This window comes from Corapipo altera, unplaced genomic scaffold (assembly GCF_003945725.1).
Source record: "Corapipo altera isolate COAL_440 unplaced genomic scaffold, ASM394572v1 2b, whole genome shotgun sequence".
Classification (NCBI taxonomy): Eukaryota; Metazoa; Chordata; class Aves; order Passeriformes; family Pipridae; genus Corapipo; species Corapipo altera.
This window is the reverse complement of record NW_020884874.1, coordinates 32,643,157-32,667,584: the sequence shown is the minus strand read 5'-3', so window position 1 is coordinate 32,667,584 and position 24,428 is coordinate 32,643,157. Positions and strand designations below refer to the sequence as shown.

Genomic DNA, 24,428 nt, shown 5'->3' with positions numbered 1-24,428 from the left:
GCACTTAAATGTATATAAACTGTTTTAACAACTTGCTCTAACATAATACAACACGCAGGATAACAAACCTATTAAGAGTTTTAAAATGCTGCCCCAGTTTAAGCAGGAGATGCTCCTCCAATTTGATACTCTGAAGACACCAGCAAATAACCTCTTAAATCTGATCATCAAATAGTACATAAAAATACCACAAAGATTCAAAAACACAGGCATGCAAACTGTTTTTCCACTATACCTACATAAATACAGACATTAAGAAAATAAAGAATTGAACTAGGAAAGAAAGTCTGCATTGTATATATTCACCAAGAGTCCAAAGGGTAGCTCAATTACCTCTGAAGAAGCACATAACACCCGAAACTCCAAGTACAGAAATTACTAGTACAAAGCACCACAGTGAGCTTGTAATTTTGTGCATTTGAAATATTTCCCTTCCATAAGGCAATAAGCCTGGGGGGTTTTTTTGTGCTATGTTGACAACCACACAGTCCAAGGATACCGAAAATCCACTCACTCTGCAAGTTTTGTATGTCCCAATATTCACCGCCCTCTTCCATGTAATTATATAGCTCTTAATACTATAACCACTGTAACTACTGGTATGAAGATAGAGTGAACAGACTAGAATTCAAATATCTAGTCTGATACATATGAAAAATTTCAGTTGCAGAAAGCAAGAAACTGTTTATCATCATCAAAAATGTACTTTTAAAAATCACAAATAATTGGGCATATATCACTATTTTTAGGGGGGAAAAAAATCCTTTCGATACTGTTATCACAATTTTGCGGAGACTTAACATCTCGTTCTCAGTTCCCTCATGATCCCTCAGAGCTGATCTTGTTCATCTCATTAAACCTGCTGCAGAACCGCATTTCCTGCTGTCTGTGTAGTATGATTGTGCCTCGCCTACTTTTTCACAGTCCTTGAAGAATCTCAAATTTGTACTTAATGTACACACACACAAAAAAAGAGAAAATATTCTACACATAAAATGCAATTTAATTGTAGAATTGTTACAGTTCAGTAGTGTACACACACACACACACACACTATATATATATGTTCTGTATAACTTGCCCATTATCCTTCTTTTTATAGTTAAGCTTAACTCCAAGTCATTTTTATCCCAATTTCAGAGACTTTGACCAGAAGAAATAGTCAGGATTATTTAATCTGGCCTCCTACATATCATAGGCCATTACTTCTCAACAGAAAAGAACTGCTCTGATAGTAATCATTAAAAATTGGTTGAGAGTGCATCCAAGGTTCTCATAACTTGACTCTGCTATATGTGGAATTAAAGTTTGTTTCTAGATGGATTCGTCACATTTTCTTGACAAGAATTCTCAACAACTCAAAATCTGATTTAAAAAAAAATCTTAGCTTTGAGGTACATATATACCAAGGGCTAAATGGTAAATTCTCCTTACTTTCTTTCACAGTCAGTTTTGAATTTTTACCCCTTAATCACATTCTCAACTGTCCAAATGGCTAAGAAAAGGGAGAGAAGGGACAAAGAGCATCAATATCACTGTTATCTACTTCAAAACATCTTATGTAGTGCTCAGAGTGACCTCATTAGAGACAATACTTCAAATACCAGATGCATGCAAATACATCATTATGTAGCCAAAAAAAAGAAGTACAAATGTGAGACATGCTCTATAGGTCCCAACCATAAATAAAATATTGTTCACATTTTTAGATGCTGATCCTACATAGGTGAGATCTGAGCCTGCTAGAAATTATGATTCACTGTGTATATCTGCAATAAAACCAAGTTTTATGACATGCTTTCAGCAGGACTGTTTTCATCAGAGAGAAAAAAGCATGTTTAGCAGGTGTATATATATTTCAAATGACAAGTATCATCAACTCAGATTATAGGGGGAGATAAGGGGTCTGAATTTTCCTCACACGGTACATAAACCCTGTCAACAGGATGCTTAACAAACAATGTTCTTCTGGAGGACTACTTGTAGAACTAGAAGCTCTCAGCTTCTAGATTTTTCATATCCTAAAACTTCTTGGTAGAAGAAATTTAACCTTTTATTCAAAATTACTGAGATAGTAAGTTTTTCCTATTTGACCAAGTGTATGACTTTATACAACCATTTTTGTCCAACTTTAATGAAATTAATGAAAAAATTCTCCATGAGGTGAGTGCAGAAAATCACTGGATTTGTGCATTCCAGGTGGCATTTAAAAAACAAAAACCAAACTAAACCAAACAAAAAAACACACAACCACCAAAAAAACAGCAAAAACCAAACCGTAGACTGGAAAAGAGAATTACCATTCAGTCTTAGACTTAGGAATCTCACTCTACTGCACAATCATAATATGGCAATTCCTCCCAAAAGTGACTGCAAGTCCTAGAAGAATAGTAAAGAACATAAAAGGAAAGGATGTTCATGCAAAAATGGTCTAGGAAAGGAAATTGCTAAAGGAGGAAGAGTTCCTTTATTTTTCCACATTTTAACCCTGCAAATAATTTCAACAAAGAAATTTTTTCCTCTCTGCAAGAAGATCTGAAAATCATAACATTATTTTAAAAATTCGTATTTGAAAATAGGAAATTTCTCTAAAAGAAAATACATGAAAGAGTTCCTCAAAAATGTGACAGAAATGAAAAATAAAGGAAATGCTCAAAAAATTTTGGAAAATTTTTTTCAAGTAACCAAAGTCCATGAAACATAATCAGAACAATAGATTTTAAACAGAAAAATCTCATAGTCTTGTTACATTTGCTTTTACAGAGAACAAAAAGCAGAATATGTCCATTTAAGACTATTCGTTCTGGAACATCACAGTCCTCAACTTTTTTTAAGGTTGGGATTTTATACTACATGCATGATTGTCAGAGGAAGCCTTACCAAACTAGCTTCAATATTAAAAAAACTATCTGTGGTTGGACAGTGTGGTTTGCAATACTCGCCTGTAAAGTGAAATGACTATTCAATGGGCACTTTTGATCATAGGAAGCCACCTAATCACTGCAGAACCTAATTCAAAATGGATGAACACAGTTACAATAATACTGTACTGCAGCACTGCTATGCCATGAAATAATTTTGCTAATCTGAATGCATGTCAAATTCGCACGCCCTTTTTTTTTTTTACAGAGTAGAAGAAAGAAAACCGGGAAAAAAATAGTTAAAGAAACAGAGATCATTCCCCTTCAAAATGCCAGATCATAAAATATCTTACCAAATTCTTATTTAATGCTTATCACCATTTACTTGCATGAAAAGGGTATTGTGTGGTGAGTAGGAACAAATCTCCATTTACTGACTTAATGAATTACCTAAAGAAAATGTAACTAATAATCATGTTCTCAACTAAATACAATGAAATAATTTAATGGAACGTATCACTTCCTATGCCCAGAAAAACATTTACTTCAAAAGAAAAGCAGACTACTTAAAAAAACATGCCATTTGTAAGATCTCATCTAAGAACGGCTTTCTACAGCTTTCTTTCTAAAAAACCATGATCAATTCACACAATTAAAAACTTTTTTTCCTAAACTGACTTTTCACCACAGTTTGCTTGCATCCCGTGAATAAGTTCCACTACTAAATAAATTCTAGCATTCTGCTCTTTAAGAATGACACTATGTTTAAGCTTTTAACAAAACAAGAAAACCTTTCAAGTTTCCACACTTTATGAAGTCTTTTAAGGTACTGTTTTATCTGTAATGATATTTGTTTGTGTAAGGTTATATATAAGACTAGTCATTACTGCTAGCCATTCAGTATGCACAGTATGCCTTTATTAATTGTGTCTAATTACTGCAGGCAACCAATCTTACTCTCTGCATGTGACCTCTATTCACCCAACAGTTGAAGCTCTGAAGTTCTAGTTGAATTATCATGCATTGCCATATCCACTGAGCTCTTCAAAAGAACTTCGTGTACATGCTACAGTAATTACTCCTTTTCACTTACTGTTTCATATTTTTGGCCAAATTAGTCTAGCATCAAACATTCAGCTTTCACTCCAGAATAAAGCTGTTCAAGCTTGCTGAACAGAGCTTTCAAACTTCATAAGGAAAGCAACCAAGCCATTCCTTAATTTCTGTGGATGAATGAAATAAAAAAACATTTAAGTGCTACTCTAACAATTTTATACCCTTTGTTACTGCCTACTGAGTTTGTATATTCTTGCTGTTAAAATATTCTTCAGCATTGGTATCTGAAGAAAACAAAGACTACTAAGTCTTCTGTGTTAACTTCCTTGCTTTACTCCTCCTTGTTATTTTTGTTTAGGTATGCAAAAAACACATGCTACTTTGAGAAGCCTAAATCATACTGCATTAGGAAACATGCTTCAAAGAGACAGAGAAACTCAGTCAATAAATGTAATTTTAAAATACACTTTTTCTGACATGTGAGATATGTAAGATACCATGTCATGATACAATAAATTTTAAAAAAAATAGCAAAATAAGGACCTACAGCAACAGATGCTTCACACAGAGGAATGACATGGAACAGAATAAGGACAGGGTAAGTGTCTCCCAAATTTATAACTTCAACATTGCTGTTAAGGGGTTTCTTAATCAATTCTAGTATAGCAACTATCATTAAATGGTAAGATTTAAGAGTCACAAAGATTTAAAAAATTAATAAAATAACCAAAGCCCACCACACACTCACACCAAAAAAGACAAAACTTTACACTGTCCCGAGGTTCCTGAAAAAAACAAAGCCATCTTCAAACAGCTGAAAATATCCTGTTAATTTTCTTCACCTCACGTTTTCTCCACCAGATAAACGAGGGTATTATCACTGTTTAATACAAGTTTTAATTGAGTACTGTCACTGGCGGGAAGAAAAGTGTGGAACCACTACTTTCCATATCAAACAAAGCAGGTAATTAACAGCTATTCTGGCACAATCCCTTATCACCAAAATACACAACACTGTTAAGTTCTCTCAATGCCAATGCTTTGCTCCAACAAAGGAAAGCTGATGTTTCAGGGTCACATTCACTTCTTTAATACATAGGCATAAATTTACTGCTCAGTCAAACACCTATAATTAAACACAAGAAGAATATAATTCTAATATTCAAACAGGCTTGCATATGAGTGGGATATCTCCCCCTCTAAAGATGATTGCCTTTCATTTTTTAGTTTCAAGTAGCTACAGTTCACTTAGTTTTGATTACATAGCAATTAGATATGCAAATACTGAGATCTAAAAAATGCTTTTTCAAATGTCAGATTGTAAGCAATCAAGCTTATTCTTTTCTCCTGTACACACAAGCTATTCATTAAATAGCTATTGTCTTAAAAACATTCCGACAGATTGCCTTTATCAGTGTTTTAGAAGCAAATGTGTAAGTGCGCGTTACTTAGAACACAGCTCATCAGGGAATGAAACTGATCTTACAATTAATTTAATATATACATGATAGTGGATAACTAAGTATCATCTTTGGTCATTTTTCATGTTGTTATCAATATCAAAGCTCACTGCATCTTCAAATTAACCAAAACTCACTTTTTTGTATATTTAATGACAAATCTGTCGGTAATAGGTGTCGCAGCTAAAGTTGCTGAATTGTTGAATGTCAATAATTTTTCATTGTCAACAGAAAATCCATTTGGAATTACTGATTGTCCATGATTTTTTCACTATATTAAAAATATATTCATATAAAGGAAGTCACTATGAAATAGTGTGGTTAGTATAATTTTTGCAGGAATAACCATTTTGACACCCTGTCCTTTTTTTTGTTTTGTTTTTGGAAGGCCCACATATATGTTCTATTACAAGTGCAGACTTAGAACTTCTTATACAACTAGACCACATGTATGAGCTTGGTTCTTTGTGACACATTTCACTGGTCCTCTAGAAGCAGCCCACAGTTTGAGATCCACCGAGCACCGGCTAAAATGGTGGGAAAGGATAGTTGCCAGCAGCTCTAAGAGATCAAGAAAGAACTACTGCAAAATTATATGGTCTATAAAATATTGTTACCCACAACTATGGTCTGCCACTGACAATTTAAAAGCTTGCTCTTGCAAAACTCTTAAATGCAAGAATAAAATGGGATGGGGGCAGGGGTTGGTTGGTTATTTATCTTAAAAGATCACAAAATCACTTCTAAGCTAACAGGAGTGGAAGAAAGATCCCTAAAAGCAAGCCTGTGTGTTCAGTGACTCAGCTGTGCAGAAATGCACATTAACAAAGGAAGCTGAAACAGTTCTTTCCTCAGGCTGAGTTTTTAAGCCAAGTAAGTGAAGTAAATAAAATGCTTTCTTAGTTGATTCCATGATCGACAACCACTTCTTCAAGATGACTCTCAAAGGAGCACAGATCCTTTTTCCAGGTCAGGAGAGCAGCAAAAATTACAAGAGATGCCTGATTCACCGATCTGTTTAAAAACCTGAAAAAAGTCAGTTTAGTTCTGCGGCCCAGCTGCAGACGCTGAAACATTCTGTCAAGTCAAATCCAAGAAAAAACTGGATATGCTTTTTAGAAGAACTGACATTTATGAACTAACAGGTGAATGTGTGACAAATTATTTTACATTTTGAGGGGCTTCAAATTTGCCTTTTTTTTTTTTCTTTTCAATGTTCAATGTGATTTTCTCTTTCCTTCCTCTTGCAATACAGGAGTCTTACTTAACCAGTCAGTAGGGTAAAACTAGGCCTGTCAGCCTGCTGTTGCTGCCCATGCAATGTTTATGTTCCTTCTGTTGCTTCTTCCCTAAGGGTCACTATAAACAACTGTTTGAGCAGCAAATATAAGCTGTATATTTAAACTCCTACCCACAGCCTAATGTAAAGAATGATACAGCTGAAGGGAACCTGAATATTCCTTCCCAGTGTTGCCCCTGCAAACACTGCCTCATCTATTACATGGCTCTCCAAGGAAGATACTGGAAAAATCCTGTACCTACTACTGTGAAACACCAGGATCCAAAAAGCATATTCAAAATGCCGATTTCTGCATCTGGCAAGATTGGTGATACAGCATTGTCTAGTCAAATTCAATATACTTAATATTCTGACTTGCAAAACCAGCCAATTGAAAGTGAGTTTAACAGGAACATGCCGAATATGACTCACTTCAAATCACTACAGTGTATTCTACCTGGCAGATTCTTCCACTATAAGTCATGAAAGATGGACTGAATTAGACTGCAAATAATAGGTCTGAAGGCTGCAATAACCAAATGAAATCAGATTTCCTTAAGAGAACTGAAACACATAATCAATAGCATGTGTTTTCTTCTTCAAAACATTTGTTTCTTCAGGTGTATATAGAAGACATGGCAAAGTCAAAGTATCTGATTTTTCTTAGAAATGGAAAATTCGGGGTTTTTCTTTTCTTTTTTTAAGGAAGGTCAATTTTACTACCAAATGAACTATTCCAAAAAAGTGCATTTCAAGCTAAATTGAACACATAGTCTAAAAGGCTGGATACTGAAAAATTTCACTAGTCAGGCTGCAAAAAGCAATTCTGGTATGTGCAATACCCTTGTCTCCTCACTGCATACTAATTTCCAGATTAGTTTCAGTATTTCAAAACACATTAGTAACTTTAAAATTTATCACTTATTTTGGTTTTTAATAAAGCTTACCTTAAGACCTTTCCTGATTAATGCTGTTTTGAGTCAGTGTGAGCTAACATATTTAAGTTGTAGGTCTTTTTGTCAGTCAAAATTTAGGTGAACATTCAATTCCAGTGTTGTCAACTTGAAACATAAATGAATATTTCACAGCCACTTCAAAGACTGGTTGGTCATTTGAAGATCACTTACTAGATGAAGACATATATTATCAATGCAGAAAACCCTCAATTTTTCTCTATAAAAATTAATTTTACATCTAAAATTTCTTTGTCAACTACTAGCTTTTAGTTCTTGAAATTATACATCACAGTATATTTCATGAGTTCAGCAAGCTAGTTAAAACTAAAAACGCCCCAAGATCCCAGCAGCCTAAAAATTAAATTCCCTTGAATACATATGGTTGTAAATATGTGGGGCATTTGAAATCAATAGTTCTGCATCTTAACTGGTTACCAAATAATTCTGTCAAGAGGATTAACTGAAACAGTCAGGTACTTCAGGTGGATTCAGTCAGTCAGCTGAACGTCATTTGTCACTCCAATCCTTTACCACCGTCTGATTGCCAGAGACGCATTAATCGTTCTGTACGGCTGCAGGACTGAACATTCCAGATAACTATTTATAAAAATACTCCAAAGAGTTCACATGCTGTGACAGAGCTATTATTAATTGTGCTATGGGTCCCATCTTTCAAAAAGCTGCTTTCTTATTTAAGACAAACATGCAGTTACTAAAGTGAAGAGCAACTTTATCCCACGGAATGGACCCACCACTGTCAGCACTTCTTTCCTTACCCTTTGAAGTATCACCACAGCAGAAACACCAAGGGCCAATAAATTAAGGTATACAGTCACTCCCTGAGGAAAAAAGTTTATCTAGGGTGAAACGTTAGGATCTGGTGTCTAGAATTTAAAGGTCCAACAGGGAGAAAATGAAACAGCATTTTGACATGGAGAAATATGGGAGACTGAAGAGAAAAAATACGCAGAACTAGGTAACCATGTCCACACTTTGGACACAATTCGGGAAATTGTTCCCAGAGCTCAAGACCGCAGAGCCAAGACACGTACAACACTCAAGACTATACCAAGGGAAGACAGGAGAACAGAAAGACCAGTTTTCAGCTTTTCATTTATAACTCAGGGGTCTGATTTTGCTGGCTGTCAAGCTTGAAGAGAATTTCTTAAAAAAACCTGCTATCAAAATTGTTAAAAAATTCCAACAAAGAAAATCACCACAATACCAGTATCAAATCAATATCAAAGAAAGTAGTGTCAAAAAATCCCTCCAAATAATTAAGTAACTCCACATCAGAACATCCAATTCCTGTCTGCCTCCATGAAATGTTAACCTCACTGGAAACAGTCATATCAACCTTGTACCACAACAAATGATCACAGAACAGTATGGAAAAATTAGGAAGAAAGTAACACCTGCATCAGACTTACCAGACACAGAAAAAGCATTATCATAATTTATGTAAGTATTATATCCAAACATTTAGGTTATATGCACTCACTGCCCACATGCCAAATAAAGGCACTCAATTAAGAGACTATTCTTTGCACTACTGTAAGAGTAACAAGTTTTCTCTAACAGAAAAGGAGATCTGTGTACCTGGCCTTAACAAACATTTGTTTGTCATCCTTCCATGCAGATACTCAAAACACTTTAAATGGAGCTGTTATAAGTTTTAAAGACACTTTTTATGAAATATTCAGTGTGCACACACTTCAAAACATTCCTCATTTACTGCCTAAAAAGATATGAAAAAAATATGAATAGTTAGAAGACAGAAACTGCTAATTACTCTCGGAAAAGACTAACAAAAACATGCAACTGACTGTCAATAAATCCCTCCTCCATCTGAAAAGTGTAAAGACCAACAACAAAATCTTGCAACTATAGCTGGATAAACTCTAAAGTGAGGATATTGTCCCCCCCCACACCTACTTACACAGCTACTTGAATTTTATTCATATGCTTAATACACTGTGCTGTAGGCCACACATAGAAGAAGAGCAACACGTGATAAGTAATATCCATTTCAATCCAAGTTCAGGCATGACAAAGGCTAATACTAAGTCAGAAGACCTAAGGAAAGTGAAAAACTGCCACCATCTATAAACAAGTTTAAATGGAACACCATTTAGTCATTTTAGGAATTGCAATTTATGACTGCTATGATACAGTTGACAAGGAATCCAGTATCTTGCCACAAAGAAACACTACAGACTACTTATCTCTGTTTGGAAAACAGTTAAACAGCAGAAAGTCAAATATCTCTATCTTCCAAATGTTCAATTAATAATCTAAGTATCTGGTTTCAGCAACAGTGGTATTACCTTGTGTTTACTCTTTTACTCCATTCAAAAGAGCCTTCTTGTCAGTCTCAATAAAATTGCTAAATCTGACCCTAAGGAGCCATATTCAGTATGGTAAACAACCACCTGTATTCTGCCCGCCAGCAGTCACTCAAAAAATATGGAGAACCAAAAACTGTCAAGAATTGATAGCTACTCAGGAATCACACAGGTATGCTGCTTTGCTTCCCGAATAAACAAGTTATAACTCCATTCCCACGATTAAGTAAGTTGAATCTTCATACGTGACAAGAAAATTCCCATGAGGTTCAAACTAAGTCTGGCCTTTCCCACACAGAATTGCAAGCAGAGTTCCACAGTACTCAACAAACACACTCAAAATGCAACCCTGAACAGAAATTATTTCTGTTAAGCAAGATTATCACAACATTAATTCTTAAACTAGAAAAAAAAAATTCAGCCATATAACAAATCATTCACTGAAGGGTAGGTCAACAGGTTAAGGTTGCAATGTAGAGAAATCTAGAATCCAGAAAGAGTTTTGTGGATTAAATGAGAATGATGGTAAAGTCTGCAAAACCACTAGTTATCCTTCACAGCACACCACGAATATGGGAAAATAGCACTGAATCTGTCATTTGTGGAATCTCAGAAAAAATAACTCCCTTGTTTTAGTATTATTAGATAATTTTCAACACTATTACCCCTTCGAGAGGAAACACTATTTCCTTCGAGAGGAAAAATTAAAGCTTTAAGAAATTGTATGACTGTCCATAAGAATGACAATACTCTGCTAAAACCAAGTCTCATCTAGTTCAGTAACTTGTTTCTGATCCTTTTCTGTGAAATAAGTATGGGAAAAGTTTCATGTTACAGTAGATTTTCATTATTTCAATCTTGTTTCACTACTTTGCTAGACAAAGTAAAATGTAGATAGATGTTTGAAGACAATTTTGTCAGTACCTCAAACAATTACGTATGCATAGTCCCTCAAGCCTTTCAAAACTTCTGTTCAAATGTCAGATACAAACAACTGTGAGCTGTAGTCTAGTCAACCTAGAATAACACAATTAACACTCTCTGTGCTTCCCACCTAACAAAAGTTTAGGAATAATTCTGCAGAAAGACAATTTCTACCAGGGTACAGAATAAGATGTGTCAATTCCCGTTCAATAGACATAGCATTTTAATTTATAAACCAGACTTGTTTATATACCGATGTTCAGGCAATGATTCAAGACTACCTTGATATACTTTTTCCACTACACCTCATGCTACTTTTCTCCAATTTCAGGATAATCTAGATTCTTGATCATAAGGTTCTTTCCTCAAAGGGAACAGACAGAAAAACAAATAAAAAGGAAAGCATAGTAGAAGTTGATTTCAACTAGCAGGACTTTGATTACACTTCTCCAGTCTACGCTTCCAGTGTATTTAATAGCATTAAAGTTGTATTTTGTTAAGTCAGTTATTTCCATATTTAATTAGCTCAATAACCAATTTAACTGCTCTCAGAACAAAATGACATATAATCAACTTCTGACAGCAAAGTTAATCATAGCCAAAGGTTTCAGCTACTTTTCACATTATACAGGAAAACCCCGTCTTAATAGTGTGAAATCTGCTCAAAGCTGCAACTTTGTATTGAGTTCATGCAGAAATACATGCAATATATACTGGATATATACAGTATGTAGCCAATACATATACAAAGGTATGTATAAAATAAACTATCTAAAAGATGCATCGCATCAGATACGTATCAGTAATATTTTCTGAAAGACTAATACTGCCTTGCAATAATTTTTAAAGTCTTCAAGAACCTAAATTTTTTTTCCCTTCAAAATAAAATCATTCTGCTCTTGAAAAGTAAGAGCATTCCCCTGGCAGCTATGAAAACACTTTTGCAATAAATTACTTTAAATAAGAAGCATCTATCAAATCTCATATAAAACTTCAGGAAAATGTTCCTTTTTTAAGATTTACATTCCCATACATAACTATGCTAATTGTGCCTACATTCTTCAGTACTGTCAACGTGAACTGAACAATTTTTAATTAAATAATGTATGAAGGTAAGATTTCAAAGATAATACTCTAGAAGCTCTGGACTACAAAACCCCCATGAACAGGCTTAAAAGGAGTCAGCCCTCCGTCAGGGGTAATTCAAGAAATAATATCTATTACCTTCAACATTGCTGTATTTTTAAATTCTTTGAAGTACAGTTCTTAGTAGACAGTCTTTAGCATTTAATTATGTAATTAAATCAGTAACTTGGTAAGAGGATTTTTTTTTCAGTGATGACTTTTTTCTTTGTTTATGCTATTTGCTAATAGTACAAACTCTTATCTCTTCAGAGGGTCACTGCTGAAATATTACCAGGGATATAACTCAATAGGCATTTCTTTCGTCAGTGAAAAGGGAAGAAGGCCATGCTTCAACAATTCTTTAATAAAAATAATAATAATAAAGTCCAGTTTTACAATTCCTCCTGCATTCAAAATAAGTGGTTACAAATGCAATGATTGTTTTGAAATTGGAACAGAAGAGCCTACTTTCTGAAGTACTCACTACTGAAAAAAAAAAAACTAGCTTACAAGCTACCATAAATATTTTTAATTCCATCCTATGTTTTGCAATGAAACTCTAGAATAGCAAAATGGTATCAACCACCAAATATATTCTTAAAACAGGTTTGGATTCTAAGCTAGAGTATTTTTCTTCACACAACTAAATACAAAATCTCATATAGCTTAATATGATACATTCTTCACTGTGTATTAAAACAGTAGTTGTGATATGGTGAATACATAAGTTTACATGAATATGACTTTATTGTTTAGAATTAGTTTTAAAAAAGGTAAAATACTACAGTGGTCAAATATTAAGTAGGAATAAAGTCTCCCAAGCCTCATCAATCAGTTTCAGAAATCAAACTTAACAAAGACATGCACACTTAAGAGAAAGTGTGTTTAGAGGAAATGTCACTGTAGGACATGCTGGATGATCTGAATTTAATTGTTCCCAGGATAGTACTTTAAACACTTCCTTCTGAATGCCTTAAGTAATTTTCTATTCCAAGTTTATAATCTGCATGCAGTAGATTCAGGACATATGCTGTATAAGCCGTATCAATCTTAGCTAAGGAGCCTGTTCATGCAACAATTTTTAAGGTATAGTCACAGAAGTTGAAAGCAATTAAAAGTGAATGTAACTCTTATACAGACAAGTTGCACCTTTGATTTGCAACAGAAATTAACAATGCAGAACCCAGCATATCAAACATGCTCAACTGCCACTCCACACTGTCTCAGTCAGTCAGATTCCAGTAACTAGAAGTCAGTGTCAATAAACAGCACCCTTAATGATGGATGTTGACAAGGGATTCTGCTAGTAGTTCTAAATGGAAAAGTAAGCATCTGACCTCCAGAAACAACACAGCATTGTCAGAAAGGGATTATTTTAATTTTTTTAATAAAAGTACATTTATTCTAGTAATGTATTATGTATATGGAATTGCTCTTCACTTTCACGTGTCAATGACCCCAGTCACCTAATGAATTTTTTTCCTTGCAATTCCTAAGGGTATTGACAAATAGTCAAAACACCACCTTTGCAACCAGTGACAGAATTTTTTAAAATTGCCATTCCAAACTGTGGCCATGATTTGTCAACACAGATATATGAAACTGTCAAACACTACTAGCATGTTTGTATGTAAAGGCACATTTTAGATGCCACAAGCCTGAGCCAAGCATTTCATTCCCAGAACTTAAGAACAATGATGGCTGGTCAAACTTCCATTTTGAAACACAGAACAGCTTCACCAGACTTTTACGATTTGTTAACACATAGTACTTTTCAGAGAATGTGAAAGTTAAGCATCTTATACACAGGATAGCAATAACAGGGCTTGTTTAACAAGATGCACTACAAAGTATATGTTATCTAACGTCAGTAACATCACTTTATTAGCTAAAATGAATGTTTAAGACCTTCCATTGGAAATCAAAGTGTATCAGATGATATTTCAGAGACTAAAAGGCATTCAAATAATAAAATATATAATAATATACAGCATGTAAACGTAAGAAAATATCCTGATCACAAGACAGCTAAAGTTTTCCACTCTTAATAATCTTCCTCAAACTTCGTGCAGGTACCAAGGACAGGTGGTTTCTAATTCCTTTTTACCCTTACTATAAAAACAGAAAACCAGAGAGTTCAAAGATATGGAATTATCTATTTACTGTAACAACTCTACACAAGTCAAAGGTCAAGACTAGTACTAACTGAGAGTTTGTCTTTAATGAAACTTTACGTAACTTCTGCTTTCAAGGTGAACAGTGATGTAGAAACAAGTAAACTGTCGGTCAGAAACCAAAAATCAGTTCAAATGATCTAATATGAACTGCAACAGATTTGAAGTTGTTACAGTGGATGAAGGTACAGAGTTCTTCACATTCAGAATTGCATAGCTGCCTGCCTTTCTAATTGAAATAATCAATTCTAAGGAAAAAAATTCTGTCTCTCATAATGAGATGCTTCCTCATGAAGTAAAAATGAGTAATGCTCTCTTGTCACACACTGTTCTAGAGGAGAATCTTGTCTAAAAGTAGGAAGAAATGTGAAAAAACAGTGGAGTTGACCAAGACTGGCACAAGCCAGCAGCCTGATGCTGTAAGGCTTCATACCTCTCTAAGTGAAATAATGGCAGTAAGCACGCTAAAGAGCACTGGGTTGACTCCCCTTGACTCCTGTTTTGCAGAATTCATGTAAAAAAATATTTTGCTTTTCCACCAGTGGACAGTCTCCACTTCATTAAGGAGTACTTTTTAACTGGTGTGCAAATCAGTAGTTTTCCTCAGTACTTAATGAAAGGTACATTTAGACTAAGCAAAAAATTCCTTGGTCTTAATAAAGTTACACATTCATTAGGTTTTGATGAATGCCTGCAACTCCTCTCCTCTCCCCAATAATCTCTTTTAAGTACCCCCAGGCTCTAATCACAATATTCTCAGTAATTAAGGTCTTGATTTTAAATTTGTTGAAAGCTGCCTACAGAGATGTTCTGATTACAGCTGAGCTTCAGATACAAACAATTTGAGGATTTCCCTTGCTTTCTGGGGGAAATCTGTCAGCAACTTTCAAGATGTGATGCCAGTTCAAATGTTTTCGCCATGTGACAAAGATTTCTAATTCATTACTTCTGTTCATAGGCTCACACAGCAGAGTAAAAAAAATCCTCTACAGAGCATATCTGGATGGTTTATTTTCCAGCACATCTTTCATATTTTCTCGTGGGTTCTGGAACCACGAGCAAGGTAGGAAAGTACATGTACAGTTTACTCAAGGAGATGGTATTTAGTCCCATGTAGCTGTCACATTAGATTGACACTGGTTTAGTAATTAATTCCTTACCACAACCAACACAGTTTCTTTCATAGTTAGCACTGGGAAATCAGGTTTGCAGATATGAAACATACTTACAAAATACATATAAAATTTAACCTGCATTTCTTATCTCCCCCAAATTTCAGACAATTCAATGAAAAACCTCTAAGTACTGACTTTTCTAAACAACACTGACTCTAAATGAAGGAAAGGTTTTTAAAAAGAGTAAGTGTAACTTTCCATGAAAAAAATACTTCTCTATTTTAAACTTGGAAGTACATTAGCATTTTGAAGTACAACCTTCAAAGAGAAAATGAAAAAAAAAGGTAGTTATCATTAAACGACACAGACGGTCAAGGAAGTTGATCATCTTGCACTGCAAGACTAGAAAGTTCACATGTAAGTATAAATCATCAGAAAAAAAAGCAAGAGCCAATAGCAAAAAGTGTACTTACACCTCAAACTGATAGATCTCTCTCATTCTTACTTTAGTCTGTTTGTGATCACCACATCTTAAATACAGCAGTGTGCATCACAGACTGCATCATAATCAAGATTATGAAATTCTTCCTATTACATCAACAAAGGTGTACGCACCAAAAAGGCCATTCTGAAATATATAAACTAATAACCCATACAAATCACCTCAGGAAAACTTTAGAAAGATTAGGAATGAATGGCATGAAAATCAGTTTTATAAAGAAAAGTATTAGTACTCAACACTGATTTACAACCAATATCATACTATTTGGTATTAAAATAGACTATGATATCACTCAAATACATTCGATATTAACTGCAGTCATCATCACCATGGTTAGGCTTCACTAACGAAGATTTGAGAAGGGCTCTACCCTCATTTGCTACAAGCGCGCTGGCGACTAAAGAGGCCACTGCGAGACAGACAAGACCGGTTGCAAAAGGTACAGCAGAAAGACTCCTTGGAAGGTATCGGCAAGACACGATTCTTTCTGCGTTGTCTTTTCTCTTCGATGGTGATCCTGCGTGCATTCTCAAAAGAAGCAGCAGCGTTATAGATGGTGTGTCTCCAGACCTCCTGACTGGAGGCCAGAGTAGACTAGCGATGGAGATCAGTGTGGCCAAGGCTGAGATGTTGTTTCAGGGAGTCCTTGTATCTTCTCTTCGGGGCTCCTCTCTTGCAGCAGCTGGTGGCAAGTTCACCATAAAGCAAGATCTTACGGAGGCGGTGGTCCTTCATCCTGGAGATGTGCCCTGCCCATCGCAGCTGTGTTCTCAGAAATATGGCCTCAATACTCGTACTGCTGCCTGTTCTAGAACAGACGTGTTAGTCACATAATCTGACCAGTGGGTGTTTAGGATTGTACAGAGACAGCGCTGATGGAAGCGTTCTAGGAGTCGCAGGTGGTGGCGGTAGATGACCTATGATTCGGACACATATAAGACAGTGGACAGCACAATGGCTCTGTAAACACTGATCTTTGTACTTTTCTTCAAGTGTTTATTTCCCCAAACTCTTTTATGGAGTTTTCCAAAAGCACTATATGCCTTTGCTAACCTGTTGTCTATCTCTCCGTCAATCTTACTGTCCGAGGAGATGTCGCTACCTAGGTAATGAAACTGCTGGACTGATTTGAGCTCTGATTCGTCAATGGTGATATGGGGATGATGGGAGACTTTCTGAGGCGCAGGTTGATGGAAAACTTCTGTCTTCCAAACTTCTGTACTCCAAAAATATGAGACAACCAACTTAGAAGATGTAATGGGCATTCAAGTGCTGGCTGGATAAGTTTGTACTTTTTAATGTATACAACGTTCCAGCTGATCTCCCATGCTTGTCCTTGTTGAAGATAGCTTTTCTTACTAAACTTAAACAAAAAAATCACATGACTCAGAAGGTCTCCGTTCCTCTAAGCTTTTTCTTAAATACAAAACTCCAGTAATTCCCACTGACTATTCTCCTCCAAGCAGTCAAAAACTAATAATAATAAAAAGAAGTATGGAGAGTAGAGGAAATCGGTCCACAAATATCACTTCCCCAGACAGTAAACCTGCCCAAGCTATCTAGAGAGATGACTCTGCACAGGACAGGACAGGTTCTGAAGCACAGTGGTGGGAGGACTCTAAATGTAACAGCCATCTGGACATGGTCACAGGCAACCTGTTCTAAGTGACCCTGCTTGCGGGGGGGAACCTCCAGAGATCCCTTCCAACATCCACCATTCTGTGATTCTGTAACAGACATTTCACAAACTCCAAGACCTACATGAACGTTGAATGGATAGGTCAGAACACGTAACATTTTGGGAAGGTGCTGTTATCCCAGCTGGCAGCCAAGAATAACAAAAGACGTGGTGCACAAAACATGTGCTACACAGTGCTGCCTAAGTGCCTGCCCTGCTGATGCTGTAGAAACAGAACATGATTGCTAGCTGGCCATATCTTCAGTGGGACTTAATATAAAATGCATTCAAAGAATGAAGGTTGTTATAGATCTAACAGAAACACAGATAGGCACATCCCCTTACTTCTACAGAACCTAGACAACCAAAACATCTCTAGGTTAGACTGGATCTTTGCTCAGAAGTTGGAAATCTCAAAATCCCAAACAGCCACAGCTGGAATAAGAAAGGGTGGTGACAGTATTACAGCATATTATGAAAACAAGAGGCATCAAATGAAATTTGAAAGTTACAGTGACGAGCTCTGGAAGAAAGAAATGTTTAATCGGGTAGACATTAGCTTTCTATTGTATGTGCCACATATGTATCAAGAGAATGCACTATGTGGTTGATCAGATAAGGAAAAAGGAAGTTTTCTACAAAAGAACCAAAAGAAACAATACTTCTGGGAACAAAGAGGAAAAGAGCCATGTTAAGTGCACACTTAAAACTGCAGTGGAGAAGTTGGTATAATTCAAGCAGCAGTAGCCAGAGGTGGAGGGAAGTAGCTAGAAAATAAACCTAGAAAAATAGTTACCACAAGAGCAACCTTACATTCAGGATGGTTCTATCATGCAGTTTATATGGGCGGAGCACATTACATAATTGGGGCAAGGAACAGCCCTAATAACACTGCAGCTCCACCTGAACACAAAATAAAACCAGGAACACAGTGCTTTTTGGTTCACTTAGACAGAACTGACTGCCAGAAATACTTTTTTTTTTTTTTAATCCACACTAGTTGCACAAATCACTACTTTGGTAATTCAATACAAGAAAATTATTAACATCACCTTTGGGGTTAACAGCTTTTCCTTAGAAAGATACATTTAAATTCAATTTTTAGCTTTAGCTTGTGAAACACGACACAACTATAAGTCACTTACTACTGAAGAATACTTTATAATTGCTAGTTAGACTTCCAATTGCAGCATTATGGAGCACACATATTTAACTTTTTCAGGATAGTTTGTGTTATGTACTAAGTCTGTAAATGACACTAGATAATGAAAAAGCATATAGTAAGAACACAACAAGTAAGAATGAGAGACATGAGCTTACCCTCCATAAGAAAACAAAACTATGCATCTGAAACTATGCTACCCTTCAAGAGCTTACCTTCTTTTTGTCCCTCATCGAGCCCTTCCCTCGGACCATTATCTTGCATCCTGTTTCTGCCTCAAGCTGTTTAGCTGTTAGTCCTCTGGGCCCAAGGATTCTTCCAACAAAGTTAAACTGAAAAAAAAAAAAATATTTCTATAAAAGCAAGTAAACAAAATTAATAAAAAATTTAACACTATGTATTTCTGTCTCTAAAAATATCAGTGTTTAATGGTTTAGAACACCACAGGGTTCACACCTGAGGCTGAAAAATGAGGCAACTACTGCCTTCATACATCAAATACCTATGTGACCTCAACTTTGGGGGATAGAGGTTTCAAGTGAAACTAGGTCTTTTAAATTTAACATTGTGCAGTGTACAGCAGTGGTATTCCTAATTTCTTCCTCATTATATTCTATGAGCTCTTAGAGAAACTACAAACCCCTATCCCTCACCACTAACATGACCAGGTACGTTCATCCATAGGCCAACAACGTGCATCATGTCACGGAAACACACATGGCCCGGTTGCATGACCAGACATTCATACAACTTCTGTGTGGGGGGACAGCTCAGGTGCCAGGTGTAGGTCCAGTCCCACAATGACACAGAACCTTCAGGAAAGGCCTCTGCACCCACTATTTCATTGCTCCCTGCCCACACCTAAGGAGCCTGCAAAAAACATTCTTTTTCACCATTCCATTCTGTTCTGGTGGGCTCAATCTGGGAAGCACATCTACAGAAACCCTTCTTTACCTACCCATGCCATAGCATTTCCTTCATAAATACGAAATGGGGCTTCTCAAATTACATTCTCACTTTAGGTTTCATGGGTAACATTTTTTTAAAACACTGTATTGTCATATATATATATACACATGTATATATCGACACACACATATATAAAATATGTATATATAAAAAATATATGTGTATATACAAACACAACAAAAGCACTTTTTGTAAGCTGTATAATTTACTCAGTTGTACATTCAAATAAAGTAAGTATTTCATGTTTAATTGGCTAACTTTAGCAGACATTCCCCCGCCTACGCTTAACAAAGTAATACCACCCATACATAACATTATTTCCTAATTATTTTCAAGGGTCTTTTCCCTTTCATTATTTTCAATCACACATTCTGGAAGTTATGACATAAATAAAAAAAGGCACTAAGTGATAGTAGCATTGAGAACATACAGCAGTACCCTGTGACAACTGCAGTGCAAATATGAAGCACCACGCTCAAAGGATAGATAAACTAAGAAATCTCAGACTGAACATTAAATTCAAAGATTTTAAGAGACCAGGAAATCTGCAGTAAGAACAGAAGTCTGAATATTTTAGATCCTGGTAAACAAAGCTATTCAATTGAATTGTGAAGAAGTTGTTGGCTTTCATTTCCTGAGCTAATTAAAACTGGTTTGGAGTACTACAATTCAACATATTTGAAATCCTTATAAAACTGCAAAGACCAGAAATGACTTAAGAGTGAGCAGAAATTATGAACAGAAGTAAATTAAAGTTTTTCAGCAAAAACAACCATGTTTCACAGCAGCTAAACTATTCATAGGGAATACACACTCCCTAAGTTATTTAGTATTGCAAGCTCAGAAAACAAAGACATATTATGAAGTCTGAATCAACTGCCAGGGGATGGTAGGGTGTGAAATAAAGACTAAAGGAACTTGTGAACATAAAAAAAACTGTGAATCAGAAGAAATTAAGGAATACTCACTAAGACTGGATAAAGAAATGTACTAGCTACAAGTGATAAAGTTCAGCCTTGAAATATTAAATTCCTACATTTTACACATTTCACATATTATATCAAAATTATACCGTCTTACATAAACAGCATCTCCACAACCGTGCTTCCTGCACACTAAAACTTTAGATATCTATGTCATTCCACCAGGAATGGTAAAATAATATTGTAAACTTGACTTTAAACCAATCTTTTAACCAACATAAAAGCTTACTATTATATCCTCTATCTCCCAAGAAAAACAGTAGCCTCTAATGTTTTATGATTTTGGATTATGACTAAAAGAATAATCAGTTAGTAAGATAATTTGCATTAAAAAATTAAATAGAATAATATAGTATACTAAGAAAAAAAGGAGGAATCTGTATTATTCTTAACTTTGCAACTTTATATATGTTGTCTGAACACTATTTAGAATTTCTAGTTGAGAAATCACTGATTTAAACGCAACACATTCTGTTAAATGCTATGCCAGTTCCTTTTCCAGAACCTTCATAAATTATTCCAAGGCAGTTCAACCCAAACTGTATGTATAAACCCTCTGAATCTTTTTGGATAGCTATTCCTTCCAAACCTCTGATCATTCTCATTACCTATCTGGGCCCTCCAATCTTTTCATTTCTAAAAGCAGGATGCCTAGGCAAGGCAATTCTTCAACTGAGACCTCAACAAGGTTAAGTTACTCAGAACAATTATCTTATAAACCACATTCTTATTAGCACATCCCAAGCTGCTTCTTTCCCTCCCCCAAATATTCAGTTCTTCAGTTTGTTTCAACATTCATTCAACATTCATTCAAAGTCTTCTCCTTTACCTTGGCCTTGCTACTTTTCCCTACTTTTGTATTCATATGCAACTCTTACGTCCCCCTACAACAAGGGGGCTCGACATTTGTGTAATGAATTCCACACTGTTGACTTCAGGCACAGTAATTTCAAGACAGTTTTGAATTTCAATTCTATCTTTAAAAGCATTTGGTATGACTTACTTCTTTTTTTAAGCATATTTTTTAACTTACCACCCAAGTTCTTCTTGAATGTGTTAGAGATTCAAGATGAAGGAGAATTCTGCAGGACCCCATCTGAGGTGCAGTCTTAATTGACTCATCAGTAACCAATTATCTTAGATTAAGCCAATTACTGCTTTAACAAATGATCCCCTAGTTTTTGTACCAATGGATTAACGTCAGTATTCAGTTCCTCAGACAACCATCTTAAAGTCCTAGTTCAGAACTCATTGGAAAAAATAATTCCGACTCTTCTGTCAGAGGGACAGAGCAGTGACGAGCAAGACCACAGCTCAGGAACACAAAACAGAGTAAGCCTTCTACTCGGCCAATCTCAGAAGCTTTGTCAGAATCTAGCTGTATCCACAGCTACTGCTTCTCTTACCTGTCAGGCCAGATAGATTATCAAACAGAATTATCAGAACGAGACATCTGACAAATTCAGAAGACCACTCTTAACATCTAACTCAACATTTCTCACGCTCTTTGTCTCATACTCTCACCCAATCTTTATCACTTTGTGTTTCCCAACAAATAACCCGTTGTAAGGAATACTGCTTATTCTAACATTTGTACAGAGCCAAATCTAAGAATATTTCCCTTTAATTTCTGACAGCTTTTCCACTCTCCATTTGGCTAGCACTGTGGGATTCACCTTAACCCCGGAGAATTGCTAGTAAAGAAAACAGCAGTGGTTCAGAAAGCAATTTGACCAGTTTAAGACTGCACTATTTTGAATGTATGTGTGAATGAATTCACACTACCTAGCAACTCCACTTGCATCAGAAATTCCCTGATAAAAATTTGTTGTATTCTCTATGTATAGCAAAACTGTTTCCCAAGTAGACTGGGTGCTTTCATAGTCCTCCTATGCCTCACCAGCCATAAAAGTAGTAAAGGAAAATAAGAATGAACTATGCTAAAGACTCAGAGCTGCTGATTAATAAGAGATGGCAAAGAAGTGTATCTGGTTTTTATAGTATGGGAAATGCAGTGTTTAAGGAGCTTTCATTAAAGTTAAAATGTGAAGAACTTGAGGTAGTCCAGTAGTACTAAATTTCATACTACTATTGTGACTTTTTATTTGTTTTTCCTTTTAAATATGAAAATAAAATGTGACAATATCTAATTTAACTGATGGAAAAAAAAATCTTTATTTCATTACTGCAGATGAATTTGAAAAAAATCTAATTTGATTGAAATATCCAAACCTAGCAAGAAAGAACATGCATTTGATTAAACATCTATTTAACTCAATTAAAAACTGATTTATTCTACCATCTTATTAGCAAATGTTACAGTGGTTTACTAAACACTGACTTTGCAAATTAGTTACTTATCACTTGACAAAAGCCAAAACAAGCTATTCTTCAAGTCTATTTCAACTTAAGGAAATCAAGAACACTCTTAAAACTTTTATGTTCCTTAGGTACAATGCACATTTGAGTACTTTTTATACAGAGCCTAAACATTATTTTACAGAAAGTCTCAAGAAAACCTCAGTAGTTCCTCATTATACCAAAACCAGAAGATGCTTTACACTTTATGTTGACTTTAATTAAGGATATTTTAAGACATCATAATAAGCAACTAAATTCAGAAAAAATTCTAAACAGAAAAAAAATGATTTCTTTCTTTACAAATGATTCATAACTAATGTTTTACAATATGTCTGTTTCTCGGAATCTGGCATTTGGTCTCACCTTCTGATCTCCAACTTAGAAAAATCACATAAATCCTAAGGTTTCCTGAAAAAACCACTGTAATTACAATTGGGTACTTCTAACCATAAATGTCCACTCTTGATGGTGTTATCTAATTCTTAACTGCCTGTAGAAATCAGCTTCAGTACAGTTATGTCATATATGAAAACAAGTTCTCCAGTTTGAGACTACCTTTATATTTCACTAACTCCTTTTTTTTAACCGTAACAGGACACAAAAACTTCAGACTTCTCAAACGGTTAGAGAGCAGCCTAGCCCTTCCCTTATCCATATTTTACCCTAATCAGTTACATGTTTGATATAACTCTGCCAGCTGAAAGTGGATATTCATCAAAAGAGAAAACTGTATCTTATACTCAGCCTTCTACATAGCCAAGTCAGCTTTCAGGTTGCATACTGATACATTAAACAAACTAAAGTATCCCAAAAATGTAGTTCAAAATGTCCTGGTGGTTAGTTTGCTTTTTAAAGACATGGAGAGCAACCTTTCTTGATCATTCCATTTTCATATGATTTTCCCCACCAAATAAAAAGCATCTAGAGATCAGGACTGTGCATGGTTCAGGGGTTAAAATATGTCAAGGTTAAGATGCAACTGAAAACTGGATGTTATAATGGAGAATATCTGGCAATTTTATCTTAAGCAGCAATGCTGACAGTTAGTTTAGCCACTTAGGAGGAAACCTTCTATGTCTTCAGATTGTAATAGCCTTATTCCAAGACCATTCAGGAGATAACTTAAACTGACAGTCACAGGCTGAAGTGCCAACCATGGAAGTGAAGTAATGAAAAGACACAAAGGAACTGCAAGACAAGGAAGGCATTCAAAAGAAAGTGTGATGAATGTGTATGACACTCACGATGATGTTTGTTTAATGTGGAGTACTCTTTGTGAGCAAGATTAGCATTGCTCCTAAATATTAATAAATTTTTTAAAGATACAATTAAATTCAAATACGTATTTTCATGCATGGATTTTAGGAAGAAAATCAGCTAGTGCATTTAACTGAAACATTTATATAAAAACTTAAATTGGAAATATTAGCACAGAAGATAAAAAATAGCACTATGCTGACAAAACAAACACTCAGGAA

At 35.4% G+C, this 24,428-nt stretch overlaps 1 protein-coding gene across 12 annotated transcripts in view; it reads right to left on the bottom strand.

Moving 5' to 3' along the window:
* The window catches only part of QKI (QKI, KH domain containing RNA binding), a 158,580-nt gene that overhangs the window by 73,003 nt on the left and 61,149 nt on the right, over nt 1-24,428 (bottom strand). For all 12 annotated transcript variants that reach the window (XR_003525757.1, XR_003525749.1, XR_003525756.1 and 9 more), the window contains exon 3: nt 18,853-18,969. Coding sequence is in view for 9 of the 12 variants with exons in the window: in XM_027632871.1 (XP_027488672.1) it covers nt 18,853-18,969 (117 nt within the window). In the remaining 3 variants the exon portion in view is untranslated. The remainder of the gene's footprint in view (nt 1-18,852; nt 18,970-24,428) is intronic.